Source organism: Condylura cristata, unplaced genomic scaffold, assembly GCF_000260355.1.
Source record: "Condylura cristata isolate star-nosed mole 26May11 unplaced genomic scaffold, ConCri1.0 scaffold00032, whole genome shotgun sequence".
NCBI lineage: Eukaryota > Metazoa > Chordata > Mammalia > Eulipotyphla > Talpidae > Condylura > Condylura cristata.
This window is the reverse complement of record NW_004567133.1, coordinates 17,571,042-17,597,720: the sequence shown is the minus strand read 5'-3', so window position 1 is coordinate 17,597,720 and position 26,679 is coordinate 17,571,042. Positions and strand designations below refer to the sequence as shown.

The window sequence follows — 26,679 nt, the reverse complement described above, 5'->3', positions numbered from 1 at the left end:
AACTTCCAATACAAAATGCATAAAATATACATCAAAACTCAGCTCCTAAACCTTCTTATCATTTAGCAAGGTTTTCAAAAAACTTGCAACAGGCTGTCAGATTCTAGGAGATGGCGTTGCCTCAGTGGTTTCAAAATACACTTGAAATATCAGCACAAACGGAATGGGGACACGCGTGATATCTTCACAGCATGAAAGTGGAGAAAGCCCAAGTCCACGGAGGTTGAGTTCCTTTTGTCTGATCTCTCTGCCGCCAGCATCAGCACCGCCTCACCCACTGCATCCACCCCACTTATTCAGTCTGGACAACACCTGACACGTTCACTCTAGAGAAACACCCTTGACCTTCGGAGCCAGCGTTGGCGTGTGGTGTCTGTGGAGGGTGTGTGTGTCCGAGTCTCCTTCCTTGAGCTGCTGTCAGCTCATAAATGGATCCGGGGTGCGTCCCTGGTCACCGAGGGGTTACGTCTCAGCACTATCACCACTATAGCCTGACTTAGATTCCCTGGCCAGGGAGTCACCCCCAGGGCGCAGCAGACCTCTCCCATGTCTCCCCACTGCTCCCCTCAGCAGTGTGTTTCAGTGGATCTGCCTGTTCTGCTCCCCATTCTGTCTCTGGGGAGACTTCTCACCCCCTGAATCTCTGGCCTGAACCCCAGTTCTTCTATACACATACACACAAAACTAAATGCAAAAAAATTAAAATGCATTTAAAAAGTAAACAAGTAGGCCAAGGCTTCTCTCCTAGATGGAAGCTTTGCCATCCACATTCCCCTGACCACTGGGAGGGGACTCCCTGCCTGGCATCAGACCTGGACCCCGAAGTGTGACCCAGGGCCAAGGGGTGCGGTTGACCCAGCAGCTGTTCCCACTGTGGAGGACCTGTGTGAGCCTGGTGCCTGTTACCACCCACCTGGAGGGGTCTTCAGGGCTGACGCCTGCCCTAGCTAGACTGAGGGGTTCACACTGAGGGTCATGTGCCCCCCACCCTCTCCATAGCCCCCCCCCAGGACACACCTCAAAGCAGTGTTGCACGTGGATCACAAGGTTAAAATTCCAAAGCCAGCTTAGGCTACTTACACAGAAAGAAAAATTAAATGCATAATTAATTAAGCCTGTGTCTGCCTGAACCAGCAGCGAGAACTCTCCAGACCCTTTCATGTTGTTTTTCTGCAGAAGCCTCTGATTATGTTCTCCTTTTGCTTTTCTTTGTAGGTTTCAAGACAACAGATGAATTGTGAAAGAGAGCAGCTAAGGGTACGTGCATCTGCTTCTCAATGCTTCCCGGGTCTCATTTCTGTGTGATAAGCAAAATTTTCCTTGTCTTTCCCAAGACACGGGGTTCTAAATAGCAGGCTTCATCTTAAGACTGGTAGAGTTGAAAATATTTATCCCAGCTAATTTAGTATTGATTGAGCTGGTAAATACAGTATATCTTGCTTTGAAGTGCCATTATAGCAGGTATGGATTTTTTGATTTAGATTCAGCAATAAATACTTCTCTTCTGGAATTTGTTTGACATCATTGTACTCTCTTTATGTACAACACGAGGTCTAAGGAATAACAAAGGTCAAAAGGATGCCTGGCGGCCTTCCCGCCATGGGCGCTGGGCTGCGTGTGGGTGCTGGGGTGCATTCTTGCTCTGCCCGGGGGTGGGTGGCCAACCCCTAATCAAGGTCATTGCCCAGGAGGACTCACACCCTCCAAAGACCTTCAGTCCTGGTGTCACCTGTTCGTCCAGGAGAGGGAGGCAGGATGCTCGCCCCCATGCTGTTCGCCTTCTGGTAGATGAGGCTCCCAGCGCGAGCGTCCCCGAGGTCCAGACAGGGCACCAGCCGTGGGCGGACACTCTGCTGTCAGAGTCGCCGGGCAACCTGACGGTTTCCCTGGCGTCCTGTCTGCTGGCCTTCTTGGCATGGGCGTGTTCTTTGAAGAAATATCAGGGTGACCTCGCCCCCTGAATTTTGTTTAATGCATTCATGTGTTGGTTGGATGGATTTGAAGTCATCGTCAGCCTATTAAGGTCACTGGTGGAAAATGGCAGGTGTTCCTAGGCGAGGCGCCTTATGGCCATGTTTCCACGCGCCTGTAAATACGAGAGGAATGTACGGTGTGCTGCTTTGAAAACCCCTTACGGTGCGGCTGGGGGCGGGGGTGTTGCAAGTCAGCTGCATGGATGAAGCCAGCCTAGCGCCACCTACCCGCTGCCCCGTCCCTACCCAGAGCTTGCCCTAACGTGTGCGGGAGGTTCTCCATTGTGCAGCTGCTGGCCTTGGGTCTGTTAAATCCTTATGCAAAACAACAGAAGCCACTTGGTGGCACCGAGCAAGAGTGGAGGTTGCCTTTTGCTCGTATGCATATTTATCCTGTGTGCAATCCCAGCACGGCCTTCTCGATTAACCTCTCATATCTACCCACGTCGCTCCTAAGTGCCCGCGCCTGCACTCGTTGCGACTCCTCCACGAACCAGCCTTCAAGACGTTTTAAGCTTGCCTGAGCTCTTATTGCTTCCCCCTGCAGTCTGAATTACTGGTTCATCCTAGTAAATAATGTATTGCAACTTCAGATTTCTCTTCCTGTTTGGAAGGGGCCGATGGCCAGAAGTAGGTCAGCGGGAAAGAGGAATAGGCGCGTGTCTCCGGGAGTCCCTGGTAGATGCTTCCAAATTCAGATGATCCTGAGAGCTGCCGTGTGTCACAGGGGCTCACCTGGAGTGACTCACCTGGAGTCGGGACACAGGACCCATAGGGACTTGCTGGAAGGGTTTACTAGCTTGAGCTGAGGGGGACGCCGTGCGACGGGTGTGGTTCAGAGGTGAGGAGGGACCCCCTTGCCTGTGGGGGCCTCAGCCACGCCGGGCGCTGAGCCGCGGCAGAGTTTAGTGTGAGGTGTCTCTGACACCCCCGGGGGACGCCCAGCGCCTGGGTGATGGTGTCGTTGCTTTTCCGTTTAAACTGACTTGCGTTTCGGATCTGTCAAGCACATTTCCTAGGCCAGATGAGGCCTTTCCGTGGCTGACACCTGAGGGGCTCTAGGGACGCGGTGTCGGTCTCCCCTCCCATCCAACCCGGAGGGACACCTGTGCTTGCTCACCTCACCTTTGGCATCCGAGTCTCGGTGGCTTTTTCTGTCTCCTGGCCTTCTCTCTGCCTCCGCTCCTTCCCTTCTATGTCGTGTGTATACACAGCTACGTCCTCAAAAGAACATGTCCTTGATTAAAGTCATCGGTCACGGCTTTCTACCCCCATAGGAAAAAAATTATTTTCGAGGATTTCTGTAAGAAACTTGGTGCGCATCTGACATGCCAATACCCAGCCATCTCAGCGAAATGCTTTTCCCCTTCATCTCATTTTTTTTCCTAGAAGGAGAGACTGTGGGAGAAAAATAGGTATCTGTTTGGTGACCAGCATCGTTTGCGGGTTCTGCCTGCCAGCCACACGTTGCAAAACATGTTTTAAATGCAACAATCAAACTGATTTCCAGATTCGCTGTACAAGATGGTTGGGCCATGGCTGTGTGTCAAGTTTATAGCCTTTCGTTAGGACACTCTGTGACGTTGTCGGGACCCAGGGAAGGAGTGCTTCTTCTGAAGCGCATCCCTTTTTCCTGGTCTCTTGGAAAGAGCAGATAATGCAGAAAGGGGTAGCGTTCTGCTGTCCTCCGAGCAGGGGCCAAGGAGGGGTGGGCTGCGTCTCTGAGACCTGTTCCCTCTCCTCTTCTTCCCTCGCCCCACAAATCCTCAATTATTTTGTACAAAATGAATTCTCTGAAGTCCTTGCTCTACTTGATATTACAAAGTCTAAATAAAGATCCTCTGATTAATTTTATGAAACACAAAGTTAATGAAAGTCAAACTAGCTTTTTTTGACTTCAGGACTTTGCAGTCTTTTCAGTATAAGAGTAAAGAACAGAGAGATGACTGTGAAAGACTTTTTTTTTGTACGCTCATCAAATGTACTCTGATCACAGGACATTTTTTGGAGGCAGGACGTGCTGAGAAATACTCTGAAGTTGTACCCATTTTCCGTTGAGACATGCAATCCCCCAGTTTTGGAAAAGCTGAGTGTTGTTTAAAAGGAAAAAGCCCTGGTCGCCCAGCCACCGGGCCTGTCCAGTGAGTTGCTGGCGTCAGGAACGTGCCTGGCGGCCTCCACCCCCCTCCTCCTTGGAGATGGTTGTCTGGTTCCCAATTTCACCGCCTGGGGGATAGCACCCTATATGGGAGGGAAGCTGAAAAGGAGCCTTTTCCTTGTAATGTTGTTGGAGGGTCCGTGCCCAGGGCCCTTCAGTGCTGAATGTCTCTGGTGTTTCCTTGACCCCTTCTTGGTTCTGACCGGGAGCTGCCGCGGCCGAGTTTCACCCCAGGCAAGTTGTGTTGGTCCCTGAGCAGAACAGAAGTTCCTTGGCTGGGAGGAGAAGACCGTCCACTTGAGTCTACCTCATAGGACTCCAGCAGCCGTCACAGGGCCAGTGCGTGTCTGGCCTGGACCGGGCGCTTGGATGCGTACTCTGGCCACCCCCACCTGCCAGCTGGCCAGTCTCCAAGCGTGGCGGTCTCCGGAGTTTGCCTCCTGATCTTTGGGGCTGTCCTGAGCTTGTTTCTCTGAGTATCAGGCATCGCTGCACCTGCCCTGCCCAGCTCAGCCATGCAGGCACCATGCATGGTTCCCAGCCCCTGCCCTGCGGCTGGCCGCTGGAAGCCCTTGGCAGCTACTGACAGGATGTTCCACGTCCCAGCAGCAGAGGAAGGCAGGGCCCTAGCTCCCTCCAGGCCGAATCCTGCCGACCTTGCGGGGATGGTGCCCTTCCCAGCTGTCGTGTGGGTTACCCATGGCCTCTGTGCAGGACCTGGGGCCCAAGAGCCCCCCGTGACACCCGGACACTCAGTGGTCCTGCCCGAAGGGCTGTGCGGAGGGCTGGGTGGTCCTGCGGGGGCAGTGCTCGTGACCCAGACCCCTCTGTGCCCCGCCAGCTTCTGCAGTTTGGGGGCAGGGTGGACAGGAAAGGCTTGACCTGAGCAGCCCCGGGTTTCTCTCCCTGGCCTGCCAACTGGACTGATGGTGGGGACCTCTCGGGGTCCCGGGGCAGGGCGTGAAGCTCACACGGCGTTTGGCCGCAAAGGAATCTTGAGCACACGTTGCTTTTCCTGGTGAGTCATGGTGGATTTTCCTTTTGGAAGAGCCTCCTTGTCCCCATTGTACATGCACCGGGCACCTCCCAGCTCTGAGATCCCCATTCGTTCAGCAGCCCCCCAGTTGGAGAGAGTGTGATGCACCCTGATGCAGATCCCTGCAAGGAGGACTCGGCTGCCCCAAACCCGTGAACAGTTCCCTGGCCCCACAAACTGTGCCCAGGAAGCAGAGTGTGAATAAACAGGGAAGACTCCACGCTGGGGAGGGGGCTGGCACAAGTACCCCCAAAGATCCCCGTGTCCCCTCCAAATGCAGAGATCAGGGCCTAGCAGGATCCCCTGCATCCAACCTACGGGTGCCTGCCCACATGGTCCCCACTTCCCTGGTGACACTTAGAGCCTCCAGGAGGTGAACCCCTAGTCGTGGGGGCCACTGAGAGAGCAACCCCCCTTCCAGTTCTCTCTCCAGCCTTGCAAGAAGATGAGAAACTGACACCATGTTAACAAGCCTCTGAGCAGCCGAGCTCTCCTTTCACAGGGAGAGTGTGCCTGGGGCTTAGCGCCTGCAGCAAGTATTGTTTGTAAAATACCGGAGTTAAGAGCGAGGGGCCTGCAGGGAGGCCTTCTGAGATGGCACCCGAGACTGCAGAGGACTTGGGAGTTAAGTCAGTCCCTGGAGCTCCAGGCCCGTTAGAAGGCCATGTGGCGGCATTTCCTCAGTTGTGTGTTGTGTGTGCAAGTGGAGATTGAGGTGATAAACGTGGGGGCCCTCGAGAGTCTGCTTTAGAGGTTCTTAGTCTACTCAGAGTTTGATGCTTTTGCTGATGAACTTTCATTTATGATCGCTGACACTGGCTTCCTTTTGTAGCGATAACGCCAAGTTTCCTTGGCAAATACCAGCTGTGTAGGTTAAACGTGGGTTTCTTTAAAGCTAAATATTGACTCCACCGGATTACAGATGGCCCGTGGTCGTGACAACAGCCGTGACACGGAGGCCCGAAGCCGTAGAAACCCCTGAAATGCTGGCGCCAGCCCCGTGAAAGATGTTGTAGGGAAGAGTGCATCATCAATATTTAATTTGCCAGTTAGAAGCGTGTTTGTCATTTTGCAAGAGTGATGTGGATGGGTGGAATGCGAATCGCTAATGATCCTCTTGGCTTGAACCCACCGCCTTCGTCTGGACATCCGCTAAGGGAGCTTCCAGGGGCCTTGGAAGCCAGGTGTCCCAGCCGGAGACACCTTCCCACCTCCCCCTGCTGAAACTCACCCTTCCCCAGGGGCAATTCCACCAGCAGGATTGTAAGCCCCCCTCGCCCCAGGTGCAACATCACAAGATTGAGAATTTGGGGTCTTCAGATTTAGGGTGACTCATGTCGAGTTGCCCGCTTCCGTGCAGTAATTTATTCAAGAAATATTTTTTGGCACAGAAAAAATACTTGCCAGTCACCATGCCAGGCGGTGGATATCATGGCAGAGCAAATTCCATACCTAGCAGCTTTCCTCCAGCCCACGGGCGGTGGAGAAGAGACCCAATGGCCACACAGCCGTGTCAGGAAAATGTGTCTGTGAGAGACACCCCTGCCGTGAGAGATGTTGGGAGAGGGCCGTGGGGAGCAGCTTTGCTTTGCAGTATGCTCTGTGTGGTGCTTTTATACAAGACACAGGCAGGGGCCGTGGCATCCCGGGACGAGGCGCTTCTGAGCCTTACCTTTCTCTTCGCTGGTGGAGCTGACTCCTTGCCAGGAGTCAGTTGTATTTGTTCCCAGACCTACTTCTGCCAGCTGCAGTTGTTATTGTAATTACATTATTTAGTGGAATATTATGTAAACTGATGAAAAATGAGTGCAGTAAGAAAAAGAGCTGTTTCTATGAAAACTAAGTTAATGCTTTGGAAACACACTAGGAAAGCAAGTCTGAGCTGTGAGTGAGAGGATTGTAAATGTTAGGGACAAAGAACCCTCAGGACCGGGGAAGCTTCTGCAGTCAGAATCTTTCAGAAGTCTCTTGGAATTCTTACTCCACTTCAGCCAGAGCCAGCCCTGATATTATCAGTCAGGTTCAGCAAATGTTTTTCTGCAAAGGGTCAGGTGAAGAATAAACAGACTTCCTGGCCATCAGGCCTCTGCTGCCCCACCCCTCCATTGTCACATGAAAACCATCTTGACCAAATGAACAACTAAGGCTGTGTTCCAATAAAGTTTTATTTATAACAACAGGTTGTGGGCCAGACTCGGCCCTTAGGCCATAGTTGGCCGATCTCTCCTGGAGACTATGAAATGTGAATGAAGTTTATGTGGGAAGATGAGTAGAGAATCCAATCAACAGAGGTGAAGATCAGCAAATGAAGGCATGTCCTGTAGTTCATATATTCAGAGGAAGGCTTTATGCTATCGCTGCATCAGTGTGATTGCTTTCTTTAAGAGGCTTCCAATGTGTCACCTTCCATCCCCAACGGAGGCAGCATCTAAGGCAGAGAGAGGGAGCCCACACAAGGGGGAACCCCAATCCAGGGGGGCTGCTCTTTGAGTCCCCCTTTCCTGACACAGGGCCTGCAGTCCAGAATGGAAGACCTTGTTTCTGCTTCTCTTAGCGAGTAATTTCTGCATTTTTCTGGTTCTTGTTTTCTACATGTACATTCTGGTTCTTCTCCTCTGCAAGCTGTGGTTCAGAAATACAGTCTTTTCTTAAGGAATAGCTAGCAACTTACTGGCCTACATTGTCCATTCTCTGGAAGCAGGAACACTCCTTTTGGCTTAGAGCGATGCTCAGCTAACTCGCAGGCCTTCAGTAAAGAGCAAAGTTTTACCAGATGTTCAGGAGGTAACAGAAATCCAGTGTGGCTGGGGCAGGCCTTGGCTCCTCACTGTCAACGCCTCCAGCTAGTTGTTATAGGTCCCATGCATGTTCTTGTGTGTGAGTATGTCATGGGGTGTGTATGGTGGAATGTGTGTGCGCACGTGTACACACATGTACAGAAGGAAACAACTGTGATGCGTGCTACAGCCTTACATAACGAATGGTCCCAACCAAGGGGAGCTTACACCCAAGTAATTAGCGCTTCACTTCTAGAAAGTGCAGAAAATCAGACCATCAGAATGCTGGGAAATCTCCAGGGGGAGTTTCCTTGCAAAATTAGAACTCCATAAATGTTTAAGTCATTTAAAAAGCATGTTGTCTGCACAAGCCCTGGTCTTCCACACTGCTCCTTGTAGATCTCATGTGCCCCTCACTTCTTGCAAGGCTGTTTATTGATGAGCGCAAAGAATCGAGAAAGCGGTAAACACGTTCCAGGCTTTAATTTTACCAGCTTCCTTGTGAGACATGTCACCTTGGGAGAAGCCTGGCACTCCACCCCAGCAGCCCTGGTGCTGAACCCCATCTCTCTCATGCCAGGGAGATCTCCTCCTTCGAGAAAGCATCTTAGCATTTGCTCTGGGAAGTCTCCAGCATCATTGCACTCAGGACACTTAGCTTGCTTTAATTTCAGCCCATTATCCATAGTCATCATTCCCCTTTCCAGGGTGAGTCTGTCCCGTTTCTTGTTTTATCTTTCAATCAGTCTCAAACAGCCTCAAGCGAAACCACTAATAATGCTGACATTTCAATTTGTCATAGTTGTTCCTCATCTCTATGACGGATGCTTCATCAGGGTTTGACTTCCTGCTCTGTTCTTCCAAGATCTAAACACCATTCCAGGAAAAAAAAAAAAAAAAGTGAATAGGGAGTGGGGCGTGAAGCAGATACGTTAGGCCTCCGTAGTTCGCACCACACAGGCAGAAGCTGGAGCGTTTCATCCAGGCGGTGTGTGTTCAGGTAAAGAGCAGGTGTGGCGGGCCACGTCTGTGCTGGTGGCATCAGACAAATCCCCCACGCCAAGGTGGCCATGCTCCCTGACCCTTTGGGGTTACTTAAGTTCCTTCACATGTCAGTCTTGAAATCAACCAAGCAAGTGGTCACGGCACAGTCGAGGCAGGCCAGTTGGGTTCTCCCCCAAGACTTTGGATGGGGTCTGAGGCCCTTGCGTCTGCTCCACAAAAGCCCCAAAACTGGGTAGCTTAGAAGAAGTGGAAATTTAGTTCTCACAGTGCTGCAGCCTGGGCGTCCACAATCAGGGTGCCTGCAGCGTCGGTGAGGACCTGCTTCTAGGTCAGAGACCTTGCACTGAGCCCTCCCATGGTGGGGTGAAGTGTGCCGAGTAGGGTCCCTGCTCAGATCCCATCCGGAAGGGCTCCAGCTCCCACGGGCCTCACCTCCTAAGACTGTCACGCTGGGGCTCAGTATCTCAACATGCGAATTGAGGGGAGACACAGATACTTAAACCCTGGCAGAGATTAACTCCAGGGATGCAGAACAAGAGCCAAAGTGACGACGAGCTGGAGTTGATTCATTTCAGGGGTGAAATTACATCCTGCTGGGACTGCAGAGATCATTCCGAGGGTTAGGCCTGCAGGCCCACCCTGAGTCCGCCTTCGTACTTGAACCTACTTATCCATCCCTCCCCTGAGCTGGCCCACAGCCTCCAGTGATCTCGTTTTCTGCTGAAGTTATCAGAGCCCATTCCTTTTGCCTGTGATCAAAGACTCCTCCCGGATACACTGGGGAAATATGCTAAACTTGGAGAATTGCAGAGCCAAGAGTTTGGTTAAAGGTTTGCTAAAAGCCAGCTCTTGTAGCATTTCCCAAATGCTTCCCTGGTGCCTCTGCGGATTGGCACTGCCTTTCAGCCTTGGCAGCCAAGAGGAGGGAATTGTGCACTTATGCCACATGGGCTGATGTTTACCTGTGTTTCCTTGACTCATCAAATTGTGTTGCCCTGTCGAAGTCATCCTTCTTCCTTGGTTACAAAATAAGTTTTCTGGACACTTAGAACAATTCAGAGCACCAGCTTTCACTGACTTGAAAGGCTAAAGCCCCTCATCACTGGCACATCCCAGTCATTCTCAGGAAGATTCTCGTTAATCCCCCTGCAGAGAGGGACAAGGAGAGGTTGAATGTCAGTCTTGAGGAATGCAGCTGTTGGAGAAGCTGGGAACTGAAGTGTTATCTCCTCTCGTCATCTGTGTTGGTAAGCTCATGGTGCTCTGCTTCAACTTCTGTCTGGACTGTCTGAACTCAAAGTAAGCATGCCCTTGCTTTGAGGAGATGAGCGAAAGTGTTGGGTCCCACTGCCAGGTAAGACACGGGAAGGGCGTGGCGGCGTTGGGGAGGTTCGTCTCAGAATGGAAGCCATCGCTAGGTGATTAGCACCTCTATATTCAGGCTGCGTGCACAACTCCAGAGGCTCCAGCACCCAGAGCCACCACCTGGGATGGCCACGGTGCTCGGACCGGAGGCTGATTGTCCTGTTGATTTTACTCACAAAATGTAAAAAGGACGTAGTGAGCGTGAAAAACTATCCCAACAAGAGTCGTTTATATACGCCACCTGTGTGTTAAGTAGAACACATGTGTGGCTGAGTGACTGGATGACTCTGAAGACCCCTGCGGCAGCTGCCCTGGGCCTGACATGTCCCTCGTCATGTGCAAAGACAACTCACGGGCAAACACGATGCGCCTCGTTCCAGGGCTGATTTTCTGTTGACCGAGTGCATTTTGCTCATGCAAACAGCGCGAGCCAGGAGCTTCAGGAACTTTTATAGCCCTGAAGGAAGTGCCCCGCCCTGCTCAGGATGGACAGGGATGTGATGCGCCCATGCCCCCTCCCTCACCCCTTGGGGGGTCTCTCCAGAGTTCCACCATCGCATGAAGTAGTGCATGTCAACACACCTTTCTTGGCTTCCTCCACTGTCTCACTTTCTCACTTCCTGACTGCAGCTTCCTTAGACTGCCTCCGTGCGTTGTAGTTGTACTTGACTTTCACCCAAGCTCTGCTTCTGGGGAAATCCATTCGGAACTGGCGCCTTGACTGCAGTGCAAGACGCCACTTCTGATCGATTCCACAGAGCACGGTTTTCTGAGTGGTAGATTTCCACCATGCTCGCTGTTTGCAATTGTCCCTCAGCCCATCCCCTCCTTTCCTTCTCTTTTCTAAAACACCGAGGCTGTGCTTGAGAGAAGTCCTGGCTGATCGAACAGCTTCCAAAGAAGCTTCCCCTTGCACTGCATTTCCTAACCATTGTGCTGAGCTGACAGGGCACTCGATTTTGACAGGATGGTGTCCTGCTCGCGTGCAAGGAGACCCGTGCCTTTGCTGCTACTGTCTGTACATTTATATTCCCTCCAACGTGACGCCTAATGTATGTTTGAGAGTGTGGACTCCTCCTGGAGAGGAAGGGTGAGGTCAGACGGCTTGTCTGCCTAAGGTACAGCACGTGGACACACTCCCAGCCTACAGCACACATGAGGGTAACTTAGAAGTTTAACTAGCTTTGGAAGTTCCTGTGTTGGTATTTTCAATGGCTGTACACCTTTAACCTTGGTTGAATATATGATTTGGCATATATATATATATATATAAGCCAAAGGCAGGTTTTTATAGCTGTTTGAATTAAAATTAGAACACTTTTCAAGATACCTGAGTTAACACGTAAGTAGTAATGATTAACCTGGTTGTGCTCATTTGCTCCTAAATATTTTAAAGCGGAATACTATCCCTTTACATAAAGTGAATTGGGGCTAGCATCTCAGGGAATGTAGTTTTCCAAATAGCCAAGAACATCATGCCTAGCATATTACCCAAAAGTTGCTGCAAACTAACGATTGGAGATCTGGCCGTTTACCTGTTCAGCTTAAGGCGGCACAGACTAATCGGAAAGTCACTCTGCAAACACCAATTTGATTGAGGTGGACAAACCCTAGAGCTGATGAGTCTGTACTGGAAGGGTGGTGTGTGTGGGGGTGGTGGGGGGGGGAGGTCTGGTGACCAAACAGAGAACTGTCCTCAGTTCAGGACTCGGAAACCCTAGAGCATGAAGTTTTGCCAAGAGTGTCACGTTGTCAAGTTTTCCCCTGGCTACATTTGTCATTTAGAGAACTGAACTCCCAATAACCAGAACCGCCCTCCATAAGCACATCTTCACCCTGAGTGAACAGTGGGAGTCCCACTGGATTACACACGTCATCTGCCTAAGAAACGCTGCTGCTCTAAGTCTCCCGCTCAAAAGTGCTGGCTCTGTGGCTTCATTGTTAGAGTTGGGCATCTACTATCTATACTGCCAGGAAAGTAGACATCTTGCCTTGAAGGGTTACACACTCTGCTAGAAGATGTAGACATGAATGATGGTAATTCAAGGCAGCAGAACATGCCATCGGTGGGCATGGATTCAGCTATTGTGAGAGCAGCAAATATTACTCTCCAGGCTGCAGGGACTGAGGCAGATCTCTCATCCCTCTCTCTTTTTCTCTTTTTTTCTATTTAAAAAATTATTTATGCATACAGAAATGGAGTACAGGACAGAGGTGCAGGGGTGGTGAAAGAATTCACCAGGACAGAGTGGGGAGCAGAACAGGCAGATTGATGAAGTACACTGCTGAGGGGAGCAGCGGGCGGGTCAGAGGAGGTCTGCCGTGCCCTGTGGGTCACCTTCGGGGCTGGGGATCGAACTTGCACTGAAACAGCCATGACTTGGCTTAGCTTCACAGTGCAGCACTCCAACCCGCTGCACCACCAGGGATGGCCGGGGCAGATCTTTTAGAGAGTATTTTCTTCTCCAACTTTGCAATCTTGGCCTGAACTCTAGCTTTTAATGCACAAAGACTACAGTTTGTTTCAACTTAAATATTGCTTAAACATCTTAAACTCAACTTTCCCAGACTCAAACTCTGCATCTCCTCTCCACCTATACCCATTCAACTTGTCTCTTCCTCTGTATCTTCATAAGAGATGTTAGGCTAGAAATCAAAATGTCACTCAAAGCCCTACATAGTCCTTCTCTCTCCTCCCTCTTTAGATTTGACATGTGTGATCTCTCTTATCAATATGACAATTCCACTCTAAACCGCCTCTCGCCTAGTTGAGATCTCCATGGTTTCTCATCTCCATTACCCCAACAGTTTGGCCTGTTTTGCAATTCTTGGTCTCTTTTAGGGAGAACTTCTGTCAAGGGCTGTCTGGGACAGTCCCCGTGGTAACTGCTGTCCTGCAGTTTATGGATAGCATGATGTCCCCCAAAGAAAGTCCTGGTTTTGACAGTAAATTATGATCACTCAGTGTTTTATGATGACTCAATGTTCCTTTCACAACTTTGAGCCAGAATGACCTTTCAAAAGTTTAATCTATGCCACTTTTTCTCTTTATGCGGTTGTCATGCTTATCATCTTTATTACACTTACCTGTGATGTGTAATCATCTAGATTATTTAGTTGTTCACATGTAGTCAGTCTCTGTCTCTTACCTTCCTGATCCCTTTATATGTAACATCCCCCACCCTGGGTGGAGCCAATGTTCATTCTTACTTTTTTGCTCTGTTCTGTAATGCCTGGAACATAGTAGGCATTAACTACATGTTTGCTAATATTATATGAATATCACTTTTTATTGCTGCTACAGTAAAAGAAAACAGTATATATATCAACAAATGATGTAACCCAGATGCTGAATCCTACCCCAGAGAGTGAACCTTGAATTAGATATCAGAATGAATCTGTTTTTGACCATGGCACAATGATTTCTTCCATCAACAATTTTTAAATGAGAAAAAACATAGGCGAGGCAAGGTTTCAGTTCAGGCTGGATTCCAGGCAGCATGGGGCTGTCAATCTCCAGGGAAGAGAAACTTGGGAAAGAAAACCCACACCTGATCTGATCAGCCCCATGCATGGGCAAATGTCTCAATCATAGCTGCAGAAAAGTGGAGTCCAAGTTGAAAATAGAGGGTCCACTGAGCCAAGAGGCAGACAACATATTTTGGGGTGATAAGGTGGTTGGAATGTGTGGGGAAGGCCCTAGAGGAAGCAGAACTGCATGGAAGGCAGACGTCTCCCTGGTCTGGCTGTTTGACTGGGTTGGTTTCGGGGACACCTACGTGTAGGTCAGGCTCTGTGAGTCGTAACAGGGAGAAACAGCTGTGCAGTCAAGGTCAGGACAGAGATACTGGATGTTTAGCAGAGACTCCAGGAGCATGTCGTAGAACAAGGATCAGTAAACTGTGCCTCACAGGCAGTCTGGCCTGTGGAATGTTTGGTACAGCCTGTGGTCTTAGAATGTCTAAAAATGTTTTTAAAGGATTAAAAAAAATATGTATATATGACTGAGATCATGTATTACCTCCAAAGTTTATTTATTTATTTACTCTCTGGCCCTTTTTTGAAAATGTTAGTTAAAGCCTGCCCTATGTGAAGGGCCAAGCCTTCACTCTAGGGATAAATCACAAAGTAGATTCATCCTAAATAAGCATAAAAAATGAGCCAGACAGTGCCAAGAGCATATACCAATTACTTAAGTGCTTCCAGAACACACTCAGCTTTGGTTTAAAGGAAGCACCCATTATATGTCTGTCCATTTAAATGTCCATGCTAAAATGTAAACATGCCAAGCATGTGTAGAAGAGGAAAACGTGTACAGTGATGTAGGGCGTGAGTTGGCAAGTTACACCTTGTGGTGCAGCCACCTGCTTTTGCAAATAAAGTTTCACTGGACTGCTGTCATTCCCATTTGCTTACATATTTCCTCTGGCTACTTTTGTGTGTTAGTGGCAGAGCCCAATAGTTTCAGTAGAGACCAGATGGTCCACAAAGCCTGAAATATTTATTTTTTGCCTCTTTTCAAAAAACATTTACTGGTCACTGATTAGGAGAAAAAAATAGAAAGAGACTACAAGATGATTCCAATGTTAGGATTAGTACACATGGTATTGCTATTATTAAAAATAATTGGTTTAGGTATTGAAGGATTTAAAGGAAAAGATGGACACAATTGCACTCTCAGGAGTGCAATGAAAAGTATAAACAAACACTGAACTGATATTCTAAAACTGAGTATCTGAAATATAAATAGAATATCATAAAATAACAATGAAGTTAGTATGCTTGAAGACAGAATTGAAAAAATGGCACTGAAGGTCAGAGAGAAAAATGTTGAAAAGTATTGAATAAAGCCTCAGTGATTTATAGGAAACAGCAAGCATTTTAATACATATGTTGAAGTTCCAATTGAGAAGGTGAGACAGTACATATGAAGTTCCAAATGGAAAGGTTAGACAGAAAATGGGGTAGGATAGTATTTGAAGAAATAATGACAAAAAAAAAATCCAAATACGGTGAAAATGCCAACCTATTCATTCACCAATCAGCCTAAATACAAAGTAAAAGGGAAGGGGAGAAAAATATGAAAACAAATTAAAAACATTATAAAGAAACTCCTCAAACCCAAAGATATACAGAGTGCATCTGCTTTTGGAAAGTAGGTCTATATTTGTCAATTTTATATTGTCTGATATACACTGTAAATTTGTCTGTGTGGGCTGAGTTAAGGTGACTAAGACCCATACAGTCACCCCCACCCCATGTGACTGTACAAACTCCTTTATTGATTAGACATGGTGAGAGTAAGGAGAGGTAGAACGAGCATTCATTAATAGAAGCATCAAGCATAAATCAAAGAGGGAGAAAGCATAAGAGAGAAGAGTCACAGGAACTCATCAATGTGTAGCGGGAGCATAGCCCAAACCCAGTGGCAGCGAGTGTCACTGGGATGTTAGACACAAGTGGGGCTGAAGCTGTGGGGCTGATCTCTGTGCCTATTCTGTGGTGTTGCTGCAGAGTGGTGAGGTCTTGTGTACACAGGGCGTCATGGTGGTTGACTAAATCATGGGAACAGTTGCAACCTTTGCCTGTGTCCTGGACACGCCAACATTAAAAGCATCACATTGCTTCTTGACTAGAGGCTTCCAACTCTAGCATTGACTGGTTTTGGTTGGCAGAATTTTGTTTTGTTTTGTTTTATAGCACACTGGCAGGCTGCCAAAGGAACTCTGCAAGAAAAGTGTGGAAAACTTTAGGCTGTTGTTTCTTTGGGACAAATTTTTAGTATATGTAATGAATGAAGAAAATATACATGGCCAATATTTAAAAAACCACAGGACTCATGCATATATCCAGATTTCTGATTTCTCTTTAAACGGTCGAAATGTTTTTGGAAAATAAGTATCTTGGGAGATGGGGATGTGCATTCTTTTCATGGATATCAGTTGTTGAGTTTGAAGAACTGCCGCTTTATTTAGATGACATACATGCTGCAGGTTGTCAGTTGCTGTTGATGGTCACACATATGCTGTCTGCTTTTCCTAGTAGTGAGTTAAGTGGGAGGGGAACTTTCTTGTCTAGTCAATGTAGAAAAATTAAAGCTAGACCCAAACAAGACTTATGTGGTCCATTAATAAAATAGAGAGGATACGCCGGATCTCTTTGTGAGAGTGTTGATGATTTTCAGTGTTCAGTAGGCAAAAAACTATGTCTCACAATCTTCCAGCTTCACCCCGATGTGCCAGCAGTATGAGCACCTGCAAATACTTGAATTTTGTCCAATGATTCCAAAGTCAGCATCACAGGGAAACGCTGCCTGCCCGTGGCCAACTTACACGGCCAACTGAGGCACTCACTCATGGTAACTGTTCACACATACTATGGACTCCACACTTTAAACCCCGTTCTGGGGTCAAGGTTGTGTGTCTCTTGTGAACTGGGGGATGATGACAGTTTCTGGTGCAGTTTAAGAAACGTCAGCTCTCTTGGGCAGAGGGGAACCCTGTCGGTGTTCAAACACTGCGCTTGTAGAACAGCCTGGGTTGTGCATAGTAAGTGGGTGTGGGTGGGACAGGTGAACTCCGGTCAAGCTGATTTGGGGAAGTGGAGTCATGGAGTGAATAACCCCAAAGTCTGCCAGACCTGTCTCCATGCACCTACCTTCTCTGCCCAGAAATGCCTTCAATGGCTGTGGCATGTTCCCTCTGGGGCTTTGCATGAGCCTCTAAGAGCTCAGGCTAGTCCTTGCTCAGAGGACCCGGATGCAGGCCGCTCGGTGTCGTGTCAGCAGGTGAGGCCCCTCAGCTCACAGCTTCAGCACACGGCGGTCACCTCCATGTTGGACGGCTACACTGAATGCTGAGGCCTGTTTGTGATGAATTTGCTTATGAAAGCCAAAACGAGCATTTTAGTTTTGTGTAGGCGGCGATGCCAGTGTTTCATTAGCGAGCATGGAGGGTGCGCAGCCCCCAAGATGAATGTGTGAATAACGCTGCCATTTGTACCATCATAAATGCAGACTAGCGGGAGCGGTGGGGTGCGTGCAAGCCTGCAGCCTGACGCTGCATTAGGACAAGGGTCGCATTGCTCCGAGTTGCACAGCCAATATTCAATATCAGGTTTGTGTCTTCGTGTTATAATTCTGTACCGTATTAGCAGCATCTTGCCCTATTGGTGACATTAAGATGTTTTTAAATGATATCTCTTGGGTAGAAATGGAATGGAACGTTCGGCGGTACAAGTGTTAGTCATATAAAATTTGCCCTGTTAGCAGCTTTCCCTTGAACTGATACTTAAATGAGGTTTTAATATAAACAAAATGTACTTTTGAAATGTGCTTCCAGCTACAACCAATTTCTCCCAGTCCATTAGCCACTTTGCATCCCTTTCAGAAACTTGAGACGGTGCTTTTATTGAGGAGCCAAAGTCTTTGCTCAACTCATTAAGTCAAGTGGTGAGAAAGGGAACTTGAGGCTGGGGTGTTGCTGGCGTGACCCCAGCTCCCCAGGCTGAGCAGACCCCACAGCACACCAGCGCCTCTCGGTGCTCCTTGTCTGATCTGTGCCTGACGTGGCAGGCTGTCCGGGGTTTCCATACGGTGGGCGCGAGTCTAGGAATCAGTCACTGTAAGGAGCGGGGACCCTGGCCTGTCTTGGCTCAGAGAAGGGCCTTCTTGCCTGGTTATCATCAGCCACTTGGGCATTCGTGTGAAGCGGAGCTCTGCAGGGCCTCCCGGTGGCACAGGGGTTAGAGTGCAGCGCTGTGAAGCTGTAGCCATCCCCTGTAGCCTGAGTGCCATCTGGGCCAGGGAGGGACCCCCAGGGTGGTGCAAATCGCTCCTGTCTCCCCGCCGCCCCCTCAGCAGTGGATTTCAGTAGATTCACATATTCTGCTCCCCACTCTGTCTCTGGGGGATCCTCTCATCCCCGCAACTCTGGCCTGCACCCCAACTCTTGTGTGCATAAATTAAGAAAAAGTAAACTATAAAAAGGGGGTGCTTGGGACTGTTAGACAGGGCCAGAGTGTTGGTTTCCAGGTGCTGGCACCTGGATCTGAAGCCCTGAGCCTGGAAGTGGGAGTCAGCGGCTTGGCATGCCCAGAGCGCTGGGAGAGCCCTTCTGGACCTGTCCTGGCCTCTGGACTCGCCCCGGACCTCCGGGATTCCTTGGCTGAGGCGCCGACTAGGATCTGCGGGCTGTGTACTCGGGTGTCTGCACATGCTCTCCGCGTGTCTGTTTCTGTGCCTGACCCCCACTTCACAAGGACACGTGATGCTGTACAAGGACCTGTCCTGCCGGCCACGTTTGCACCCAATGACCTCTGTAAATGCCCTGTTTTCCAGTAAGGTCATCTTCTGAGAGACTTGGCATCCATTCTCCAGTGTAGCCTTTGGGGAGCCAACCCCCCACACGGCAGGTTCTCTCTGGTGCACGGAAGCCCTGCAGACTCCATGGCAGCCTCAGGGAGCTGCCGCGCGATCAGCCACTGCCCAGAAGCCGGGTGGTCACTGGTCCTCAGGGAGCACGGACACTGCTGGGAGGCCCCGTGCTCCTGGGACAGCAGCGAGGGGCCCTGGATCCTGTCATGTTTCCTCACCGAGGCAGGGCGAGGAGAAGTGGGAGAAGTGGGGCGAGGGGTGGGCGGAGCGGGAGCGAAAATTCCAGCACAGGGATTTATCTGTGTGAACTATGATTTCTAGGGGTGCTGGGCGCCAGGGTCCTTCCCGACGAGGCAGCCTCCTCGCAGTGCGGGGCCCAGGGCCCAGGCAGAGACCACGCTGTTCACTTTCACAGAAAGGCCCATGGGTGATGTTTCTGGGCTGCCTCCGTGCCGAGGCCCGTGACGTCTTGGGGCCGACACCACTTGCTCGTGGCTCCCTTTGGTTCTCATCGTCCCCAGCTGCCCGGCGAGGTGGCGATCTCCGCTTGTTGCCGACATCCAGTGCATTCTCAAGTGCCCGAGACGGCTCTTAGGTCAGCAGTGGGGCCAGCGGCAGATTCTCAGGCTCGTCCTCCCGTCTCTGCGGCCCAAACTCTGGCCCGAGGCTGCCCGTGTTTCCTTGGTTCAGCCCTGTCCCATATCCCACCTCTGGCTGAGCCCTGCACCCTCAGGCTGTTGAGGGCAGGGTGCTAGGCCAGCGTGCGCTCCTGGACAGCGGGAGGCTGACAACATTGAAACGACGGGAGGCTGGAGACTACCTGCCCTTGGGGTGGCAGCAGCCCGGTGTAGCACGAGACCTCCGCAGCCACGTCCTTCCTCCGTCAAGCTGCGGTTGTAAATTCTTGGAGAATATAGAGGTGCTGTCACATCTGTTTCTCTTCCTCTGTATAAAGAAAAATAAAATGCCATAGTGAATAAGCACCTCATAAATGCTTTTGCATTATGATGGAGCGAGAATCTGGAAGACAAGAGCAAGAAATTACCTTCCCCAGTTTGCAGGAGCGAGGCTTTGGGGTGCCTGGGGGTTCCAACTCTTGATCTGGGTGGCACTTCTATGGGGCATGAACATACTTGCATGAACATACCTGTGTGTGGCAGGCTGTTGGCTTAACACTAGTGCACTTTTATGTGTCGTGGTGGCTGCAGGGCTGCGGTGGGGAGGAGGTGCTTCAAGATCCGGAGTTTTAATGGTGCAACGTGAAAAACGTGCGGTGGATGGTGGTGAGGAGAGTCACACCATGGTGTGAACGCACTTAATGCAGATGAACTCTGCACGTTAAAATTGCATTTTTTAAAAGATGTATTTGTTGATGCATACACAACTCTGGGGTACAGGCCAGAGCTGCAGGGCGGTGAGAGGACTCACCAGAGACAGAGTGGGGAGCTGAACAGGCAGACTGAGGAAATACACTGCTGAGGGGAGAAGCGGGGAGACCGGAGAGGTCTGCCACCTGGGCAGCCCGGGATCGAACTTGCACCGAAGCTGCGGCTAGCTTGCAGGGCTGCGCTGTGACTCTGTGCCACCAGGGAGGGCCAACACGGTGATTTTTATATTGCATATGTATCTGTGTATTACGTGTGTGTGCATATAACACACACGTGTGTGTGCACTAGCACCATGCAAAAATAGTGCAACTCACGCAGCAATGCGATGCCTCCCTCCGAAAGGGAAAATCGAGTACACAAGATAAATCCAATTTCCCGTTGCAGTTTCATGCCAGGCGCCAGCAGAAGGCTCCCATTGATCTCTGAGCGTCCCGTGCAGGTGGACAAGCCATTCTCAGAGATCCCGACTGCAAACTCAGCAGATTGCTGAACTCTGGTATAATTCTCTTGGGGTGCACTCGCATTGCCCTGGGGTGCGCTGCACATCAGCAGTTTGGAATTGGCTGCTCCACGCACTTCAGGGGATGCTCTGCTTCCCCGAGGACCCTGGCTAGTGCTGGGCTTGCCAGAGCCACGCCACCTGGTCCAGGCCGCCCAGTTTGCTGCTGCGGGCTGCCGCCCAGGCCCAGTCCGGCTCCTCAGCCTCCGCCCACTCCGGCCACAGTCCAGGGGCCCATTGGCGGGAGGTGACGCCTTGTCACCGGGCCACCGCTAAGCCTGCACTCAGCCGCCCCGCGTCACTGGCCCAGCTGGGGCTCGGCAGCCCTGGCTCGGGGCGACTGGCCTCACTGAGACACAGGACAGGCGCGGCTCCCACTCCACCAGCGCCTGTGTCCTGCTCTCTCGCCAGCTTCCTTTGCTCCTTGTGGGGAAACCGAGGGAGGGCGTGCCTAGCTTCAGGGCAATTCACCGGGGGTCAGAGAATGGAGAATGCCCCCTGCCACCAATTTCGGGGTAGAAGCAGCAGCAGCTTTCACCAGCAGGGCGTTTCACGCTCTTATTAATGAACGTGCTTATTGATCAACACTCAGCTCCTGCTCTCCACTTCCGTTCTCTAGTTCCAGCAAGGAGTGGGTGGGGAGCAGGTGTTTTTATTGTTGTTCATTTAAATATTTTATAATATTTTATAACATATCATTCTAAAATATCACCCCCGGCCCTCCTTGGTGGCACAATGGGTTAAGACGCAGCACTGCAAGCTGGCGGTAGCCACCTCAGTGCAAGTTTGATCCCTGCCCTGGAGGTGACCCCTAGGGCGCAGCAGACCTCCCTTGACCCGCCTGCTGCTCCCCTCAGCAGTGTACTTCATCAGTTGTGCCTGTTCTGCTCCCCATTCTGCCTCTGGGGGATCCTTTCACCGCCCTGCACCTTTGGCCTGCACCCCAGTTCTGTGTGCATAACTAAATCAATCTTAAAAAAATTTCCTTAGATTTAAAAAATATATATATCATACCCATGGCTTTGGCCTCATTCACATGGGTGATGTGAGCAATATCCGTCTGGGAAATCCAGTGCTAACTAGACTGAACATCCATTAACTCCGGCTAACCATTTCCTTGTCAAGGAAACGGCGGTTTAGGCCGTCCTTGGAAGGACGGTTTGGGGTAGTGTAGTTAGAATTGCTGCCGTGTCCACTCTAGTCAGGCGAAGAGTGTTTTTGCCCAGGGAGCCCGAGAATAGACTCGGACGGGGCCACACGTGATCTCCAGGGGGAGAGGAAGTGACTGGCTTCCACCTGCATGTCCGGTGTTTCGTGACGGGGTCCCCCATGGCTGTCCTTACGGAGGTCCCCGAGGGCACTGCACGGCCAGGGTGGACACCACTGACGGCTAGTTCAGACGTGCTGTGGACTGCTTGGCAGGCCGTTGGCTTTGTGGTGGGACACTACACAGTTGAAGACGGTGGCTCAAAATTAATCTACCCACTGAGGACTTCTGTTCTCTCAGAAGATCGGGCCCAGTTAGGGCGCGCTGAAAATGTAGTAAATAAAGGCCCCCACTGAGTATATTGGGTTTCACAATTACTCTTCATACTCAGTGCTGTGGTGTGTAGGATATTTTTTAACGAAGACATTCTTTTATCAAGTAGAAAGTCCAGTGCGATGATCCTCTATTATCTAATATATCACAGCAGGGTTCGATTTCTCAGCAGATTAGGTCACCAGTTGCTTAATCAGTGTTGATTTTAGGCCACTGCTTGGCAATTGATAAATTAAGGTGTTGATCTGATCATTGATAATGGGATTGATTACTTAAAAATAACTCCTATTTGAGCAGGAGAGCAGAGGTGTGTTAAGGGTATCTCTTGAATGGCTCCCGACTATCAGCCAGTTTGCAGCTGGGGAAGAATTGCTTTTGAGAGCACTGTGTGAGTGTGTTTACATTGTTAAGCAAAATGATTTAAAGTAGAAGTTTTGGGGGTGGCGATGTTTAGATGATTTCCTGCTCATTTCAGGGAACAAGGTTTGAGGAGCTGATCGAATAATCAGTTTGCCCACGGAGAGAATTTCAAGCCTCAAAATAATTTGCTGACACCCCTAAGGGGAGAGCCCACTGAAGGCTCCTGTTCTGTCTGTTTAACCTCTGAGCTCCAGCATAGAGGAATCGTTATCACTCCCAAACTTGATTTATGGGGAACAGCTGTCTCCGACTTGTGTCCCCGTGATGAAGTGTCTCACCATCTTGAGTGAACCTCACTCCTTACAGAGGAACCACATGTTCAGACAGGCAGGGGAAGGAGTGGGTGCAAGCCAAGTGGAGGGAGAGCAGATCTAAGTGGGAAGTGGCTTTGTGCTAACAGAAGCTGAGGGTGGTCCCGTTTAAGAAGCAGAAAAGAAACCATAGGTGTCAGTTCCTGGCTCTGTTACAGGCTACCACGTCTACATGGCAGACCCGCCTCGCCACAGCTCTGCTTCTTAGCGATACGAGAGCTCAGTCACTAGCTCAGTTGGGCGAGAAGGAAATGATTCCATTATCCATCACCCCCATCCCTCATGGTCCTCGTCTTTCCCGGGCTTGGGCAAAGATCTAGGGGTGCATACTGTAATACCAAGAAGGCACTGGGGGAGGGGTCATGGATCGTAGGTTGGCAGTGGTTGTCACGGCAACATCGGCTCTCTGAGGCTCACGGCTTCCCTGGGCCGTGCTCCGCTCTCTCCCTGTTATCCAGAGGAATGATGGTGGCAGAGAAACTGGAGGCCTGGCACCCAGAGCCCAGCCCGCCCAGGTTCTGAGGCTGTCTCCTTGGGGCCAGGAGCTGGCTGGCCCAGTTGGTCTTTGGGGTTCCTTTTCCCCACCTGTTAATTCCTAAAGGCACTCTTACTCCGTCGTCACCTTTTAGGTCTTGTGTTCAAATCCCTACCATGGAATTCTGATCCACTGGTCAAGGACTCAGGTACCTACAGAACTTAGGCACGGGAATGAGAGGCTGATCTGAGAATGCAGTCGGGACAGGCGGGTCTAGGTCAAAGAGAAGAGAGCAGCTTGCGTTTGAGGAGTTTAGACACAAGGAAATGGAGCACAACGCTCTCCTGGTCAAGTGGTCAGTTTTATGTTGACTTAGGCTTTAGCTAGAACAAAAGGGAATGGTTTTGATCTTACATCGTCTTGTATGCCTTGTTCCAGGAAGTGCAGTGGGGACATAGTAGAGGCGGAGGGAAGGAAGGAAAACTTGCAGAGAGATAAAACACTAGTGTTGAATAAATTCTTGGTCATCGATGCCTTAAAGAGGGAAGAGGGGTCTCGCTAGTGGGAGATTAAGCTCTCAGCGCGACAGACTGAGTTCCATCCCCGGCCAGGGAACAGACCCACATGGTGCAGCAGACCCCTCTTGTCTCCCTGTTGTTCCCCTCAGCGGTGGATTTCAGAAGATCTGCCTGTTCTGCTCCCCACTCTGTCTCCGGTGAATCCTCTCACCCCTAGCCCCCGCACCTCTGACCTGCACCCTAGTTCCTGTGTGCACACATAAATAAAAAATACATCTTAAAAAACATAAAGAGGGTTGAACCTAGAAACCTCTGAATTAGAGAGGCCTGTGGTTTCCTTCAGTAACTTGTAATGGGACCACTTTTAAGAAGCAGATGCTTGTGGTGCTTTGTGGATTCAGTGACCATGTGAGAAAGTGATGAAAGCTCTCTACAAGTTGAAGTTCAAAGACCAGATCTCAGTAGTTCTCTAATTCACTTGCCCTATGTGAAATGAAGTTGCTCCTTTGTGTAGAATCGGCACCCTGCCACTCTGCCTATTAGCCAGCTATCCTCTGTCCCTTGATCTGTCCATTCGTCCATCCATTTATCTATTCATTCACTCATCCATCTATCTATGTATCTGTCTATGCAGCGATATCTATCTCCCTGCTATGCAACTGTCATGTTTTCTCACTAATGTAACAACATCTTAATCAGTGCTAGAAAATATTAAAGGAGAAAATAAATATGAGATTTAATTGAGAAGCTTTCTATGACAATTTTGTATCTAAAGCAGTATGTGTGTGCTCCTGTGTGTTCTCATCGCCTGCATCAGGTCAAAAGGCATTTATACACCTGAATGCCTGCAAGGGCCAGGCCTGTAAGGCAATAGTGAGCCCACCTCCACTAGCGTGTGACCTGAGGGGCATTTGGGGAGAGCGGAGACTACAAAAGCGCTTGTCCCCTGCAGAGAGGGGTGGCCACTCTCCATTTTCCCACTGGCACCTTGCCTCCTGCCCACCCACTCCATCTGCTGGATCACCTAATATCTCTAAAACCGTTGTCCTTCCAGGCTTACACCTGAGATCTAGTTTTTAAACACTGGCAAGTAAATCACATTTAAAAGCTACATTGGGCCCTCCCTGGTAGCGCAGTGGGTTAAAGCACTGCACTGAGAATCTAAAGCCACTTCTGCATGAGTTCGATCCCCGCCTGCCCCGGAGGTGACCACAGGGCGCGGCAGACCTCTCCTGACACGCCCGCTGCTCCCCTCAGCAGTGTACTTCATCCATCTGCCTGTTCTGCTCCCCGCTCTGTTTCTGGTGAAACTCTCACCGCCCCTGAGCCTCTGGCCTGTACCCCAATTCTCTATGCATAAATAAATAAATCTTTAAAAAAATAATAATAATAAAAGCTACATTGGCCGAATGATAAACACCTTTAGGTTATGTTCTGTCCACTGGCTGTACCACCCGCTCACCACCACTGCCATCCCAGCCCTGGCCGGGAGGGGTGCAGAACAGGTGCTGTGCACCTGTTGTGAGTATCCTGGAAGCAGTGAGGGAAATGCACATTTTAATATTTAAAGAGCAGCGTGCTTAGCTATTCCCTGGGCCCCGAGTTTCCCTATCAAGAAGGGTGTCCTCTATGGAAATCTAGAATTAGCAGAGCCCACGCAGAGGGGCTTCCAATGTCAAATAATGAGGAGCACGGAGCCCCTTGTCTCCCTAAGTGCAATGGCAAAGGATGGAATAACCGGGCCCTGTGGGTTGCCTGGTTTGAAGGTGCAGAGCCTGCATCCCACGAGGCCTCCATGCAGGACACCGGGTGACCCCACTCTGGACCCTACTGGCTGTGACTCGAAGCCTCTAAAGTGCTATAAGCAGGGAGGTCACGGTCTGTGCCTGATTGAGATCTTACAGCCGGTGGCTGTGTGTTTCCTTGCTGCCCGGAGAAAACCAGCTGCGAAGTTCCCTCCGTTGCTGTTTGTTTAGTGGCTTAGCTGGGTGTCAGTGTCCCCAACCTGCTGGCCATTATGCATGGTGACGGGACGACCTATGGGCGATTTAACAGGTGCCTCGCCACCTGCCCAGTGCTGCCCATGATTCTGCAATTTAGCTAATGCATTTTAATTATTTAAGTGACATCTTCCCTCATGCAAGTTTAGGTGGAAATGTAAATGGACCTGGGCTTCATGTGGCAGGTTCTTCCGTGTGGTGTGCAAACAGAACTCGTGGTCAAACTCAGACCCAAGCAAGGGATCACCACCCGCCACCCCACGCGTATGATGTGTTTTAATATGAATTCCTCCCTGTGCACTTGTCAATAATTGAGCACTGCGCCAATGAATATGCTGGGCAAATCGTGTCCCTCATCCTCCCCTTCACGATGGCTTTCCGTCACGGAGATAATGTGCACGATAAAGTACACACTTTAAAACGGATTAAAAAGAACAACTAATAAGGGGAATTGATTCAAGGAAGCAAAAAAAAAAAAAAAAATCTTTGGATCGTTCAGGAGATCTTCGTCGTGCATGCCAGCCTGTGGATTTCTGTGACGAGAACCTGTGGAAATGAGCAAGTTGCATGCATACGGCAACATTTCCCAGCTCTGCAGTTGCAAAGGATGAGAGAGAAGGGAAGAGAACCCCGCCGGCCCTCCCGCGCGCCCCCTCTCCTAGCATCAGCTCCATCGGTAGGTTAGGGAAGGCTAAACATGTGCGCTAGCGAGCCATTTTGAGGCTTTCCATTTGCTGCGTCGAGTTGGTGGGGTTCGTGCTGCTTTTGATTTGCTGAATTGGCACAGCAGCCCCGGCCCGTGGCGGCGCCTGCCCGGGCGCGCGGCCGCACACCCGGCCG

General features: G+C 50.2%; 1 protein-coding gene across 7 annotated transcripts in view; it reads left to right on the top strand.

The window, feature by feature from the left end:
- Positions 1-26,679, top strand: part of RBFOX1 (RNA binding protein, fox-1 homolog (C. elegans) 1) — a 1,380,973-nt gene that overhangs the window by 850,827 nt on the left and 503,467 nt on the right. For all 7 annotated transcript variants that reach the window (XM_012731793.1, XM_012731784.1, XM_012731788.1 and 4 more), the window contains exon 5: positions 1,216-1,257. In XM_012731793.1, coding sequence (XP_012587247.1) covers positions 1,216-1,257 — 42 coding nt within the window. The remainder of the gene's footprint in view (positions 1-1,215; positions 1,258-26,679) is intronic.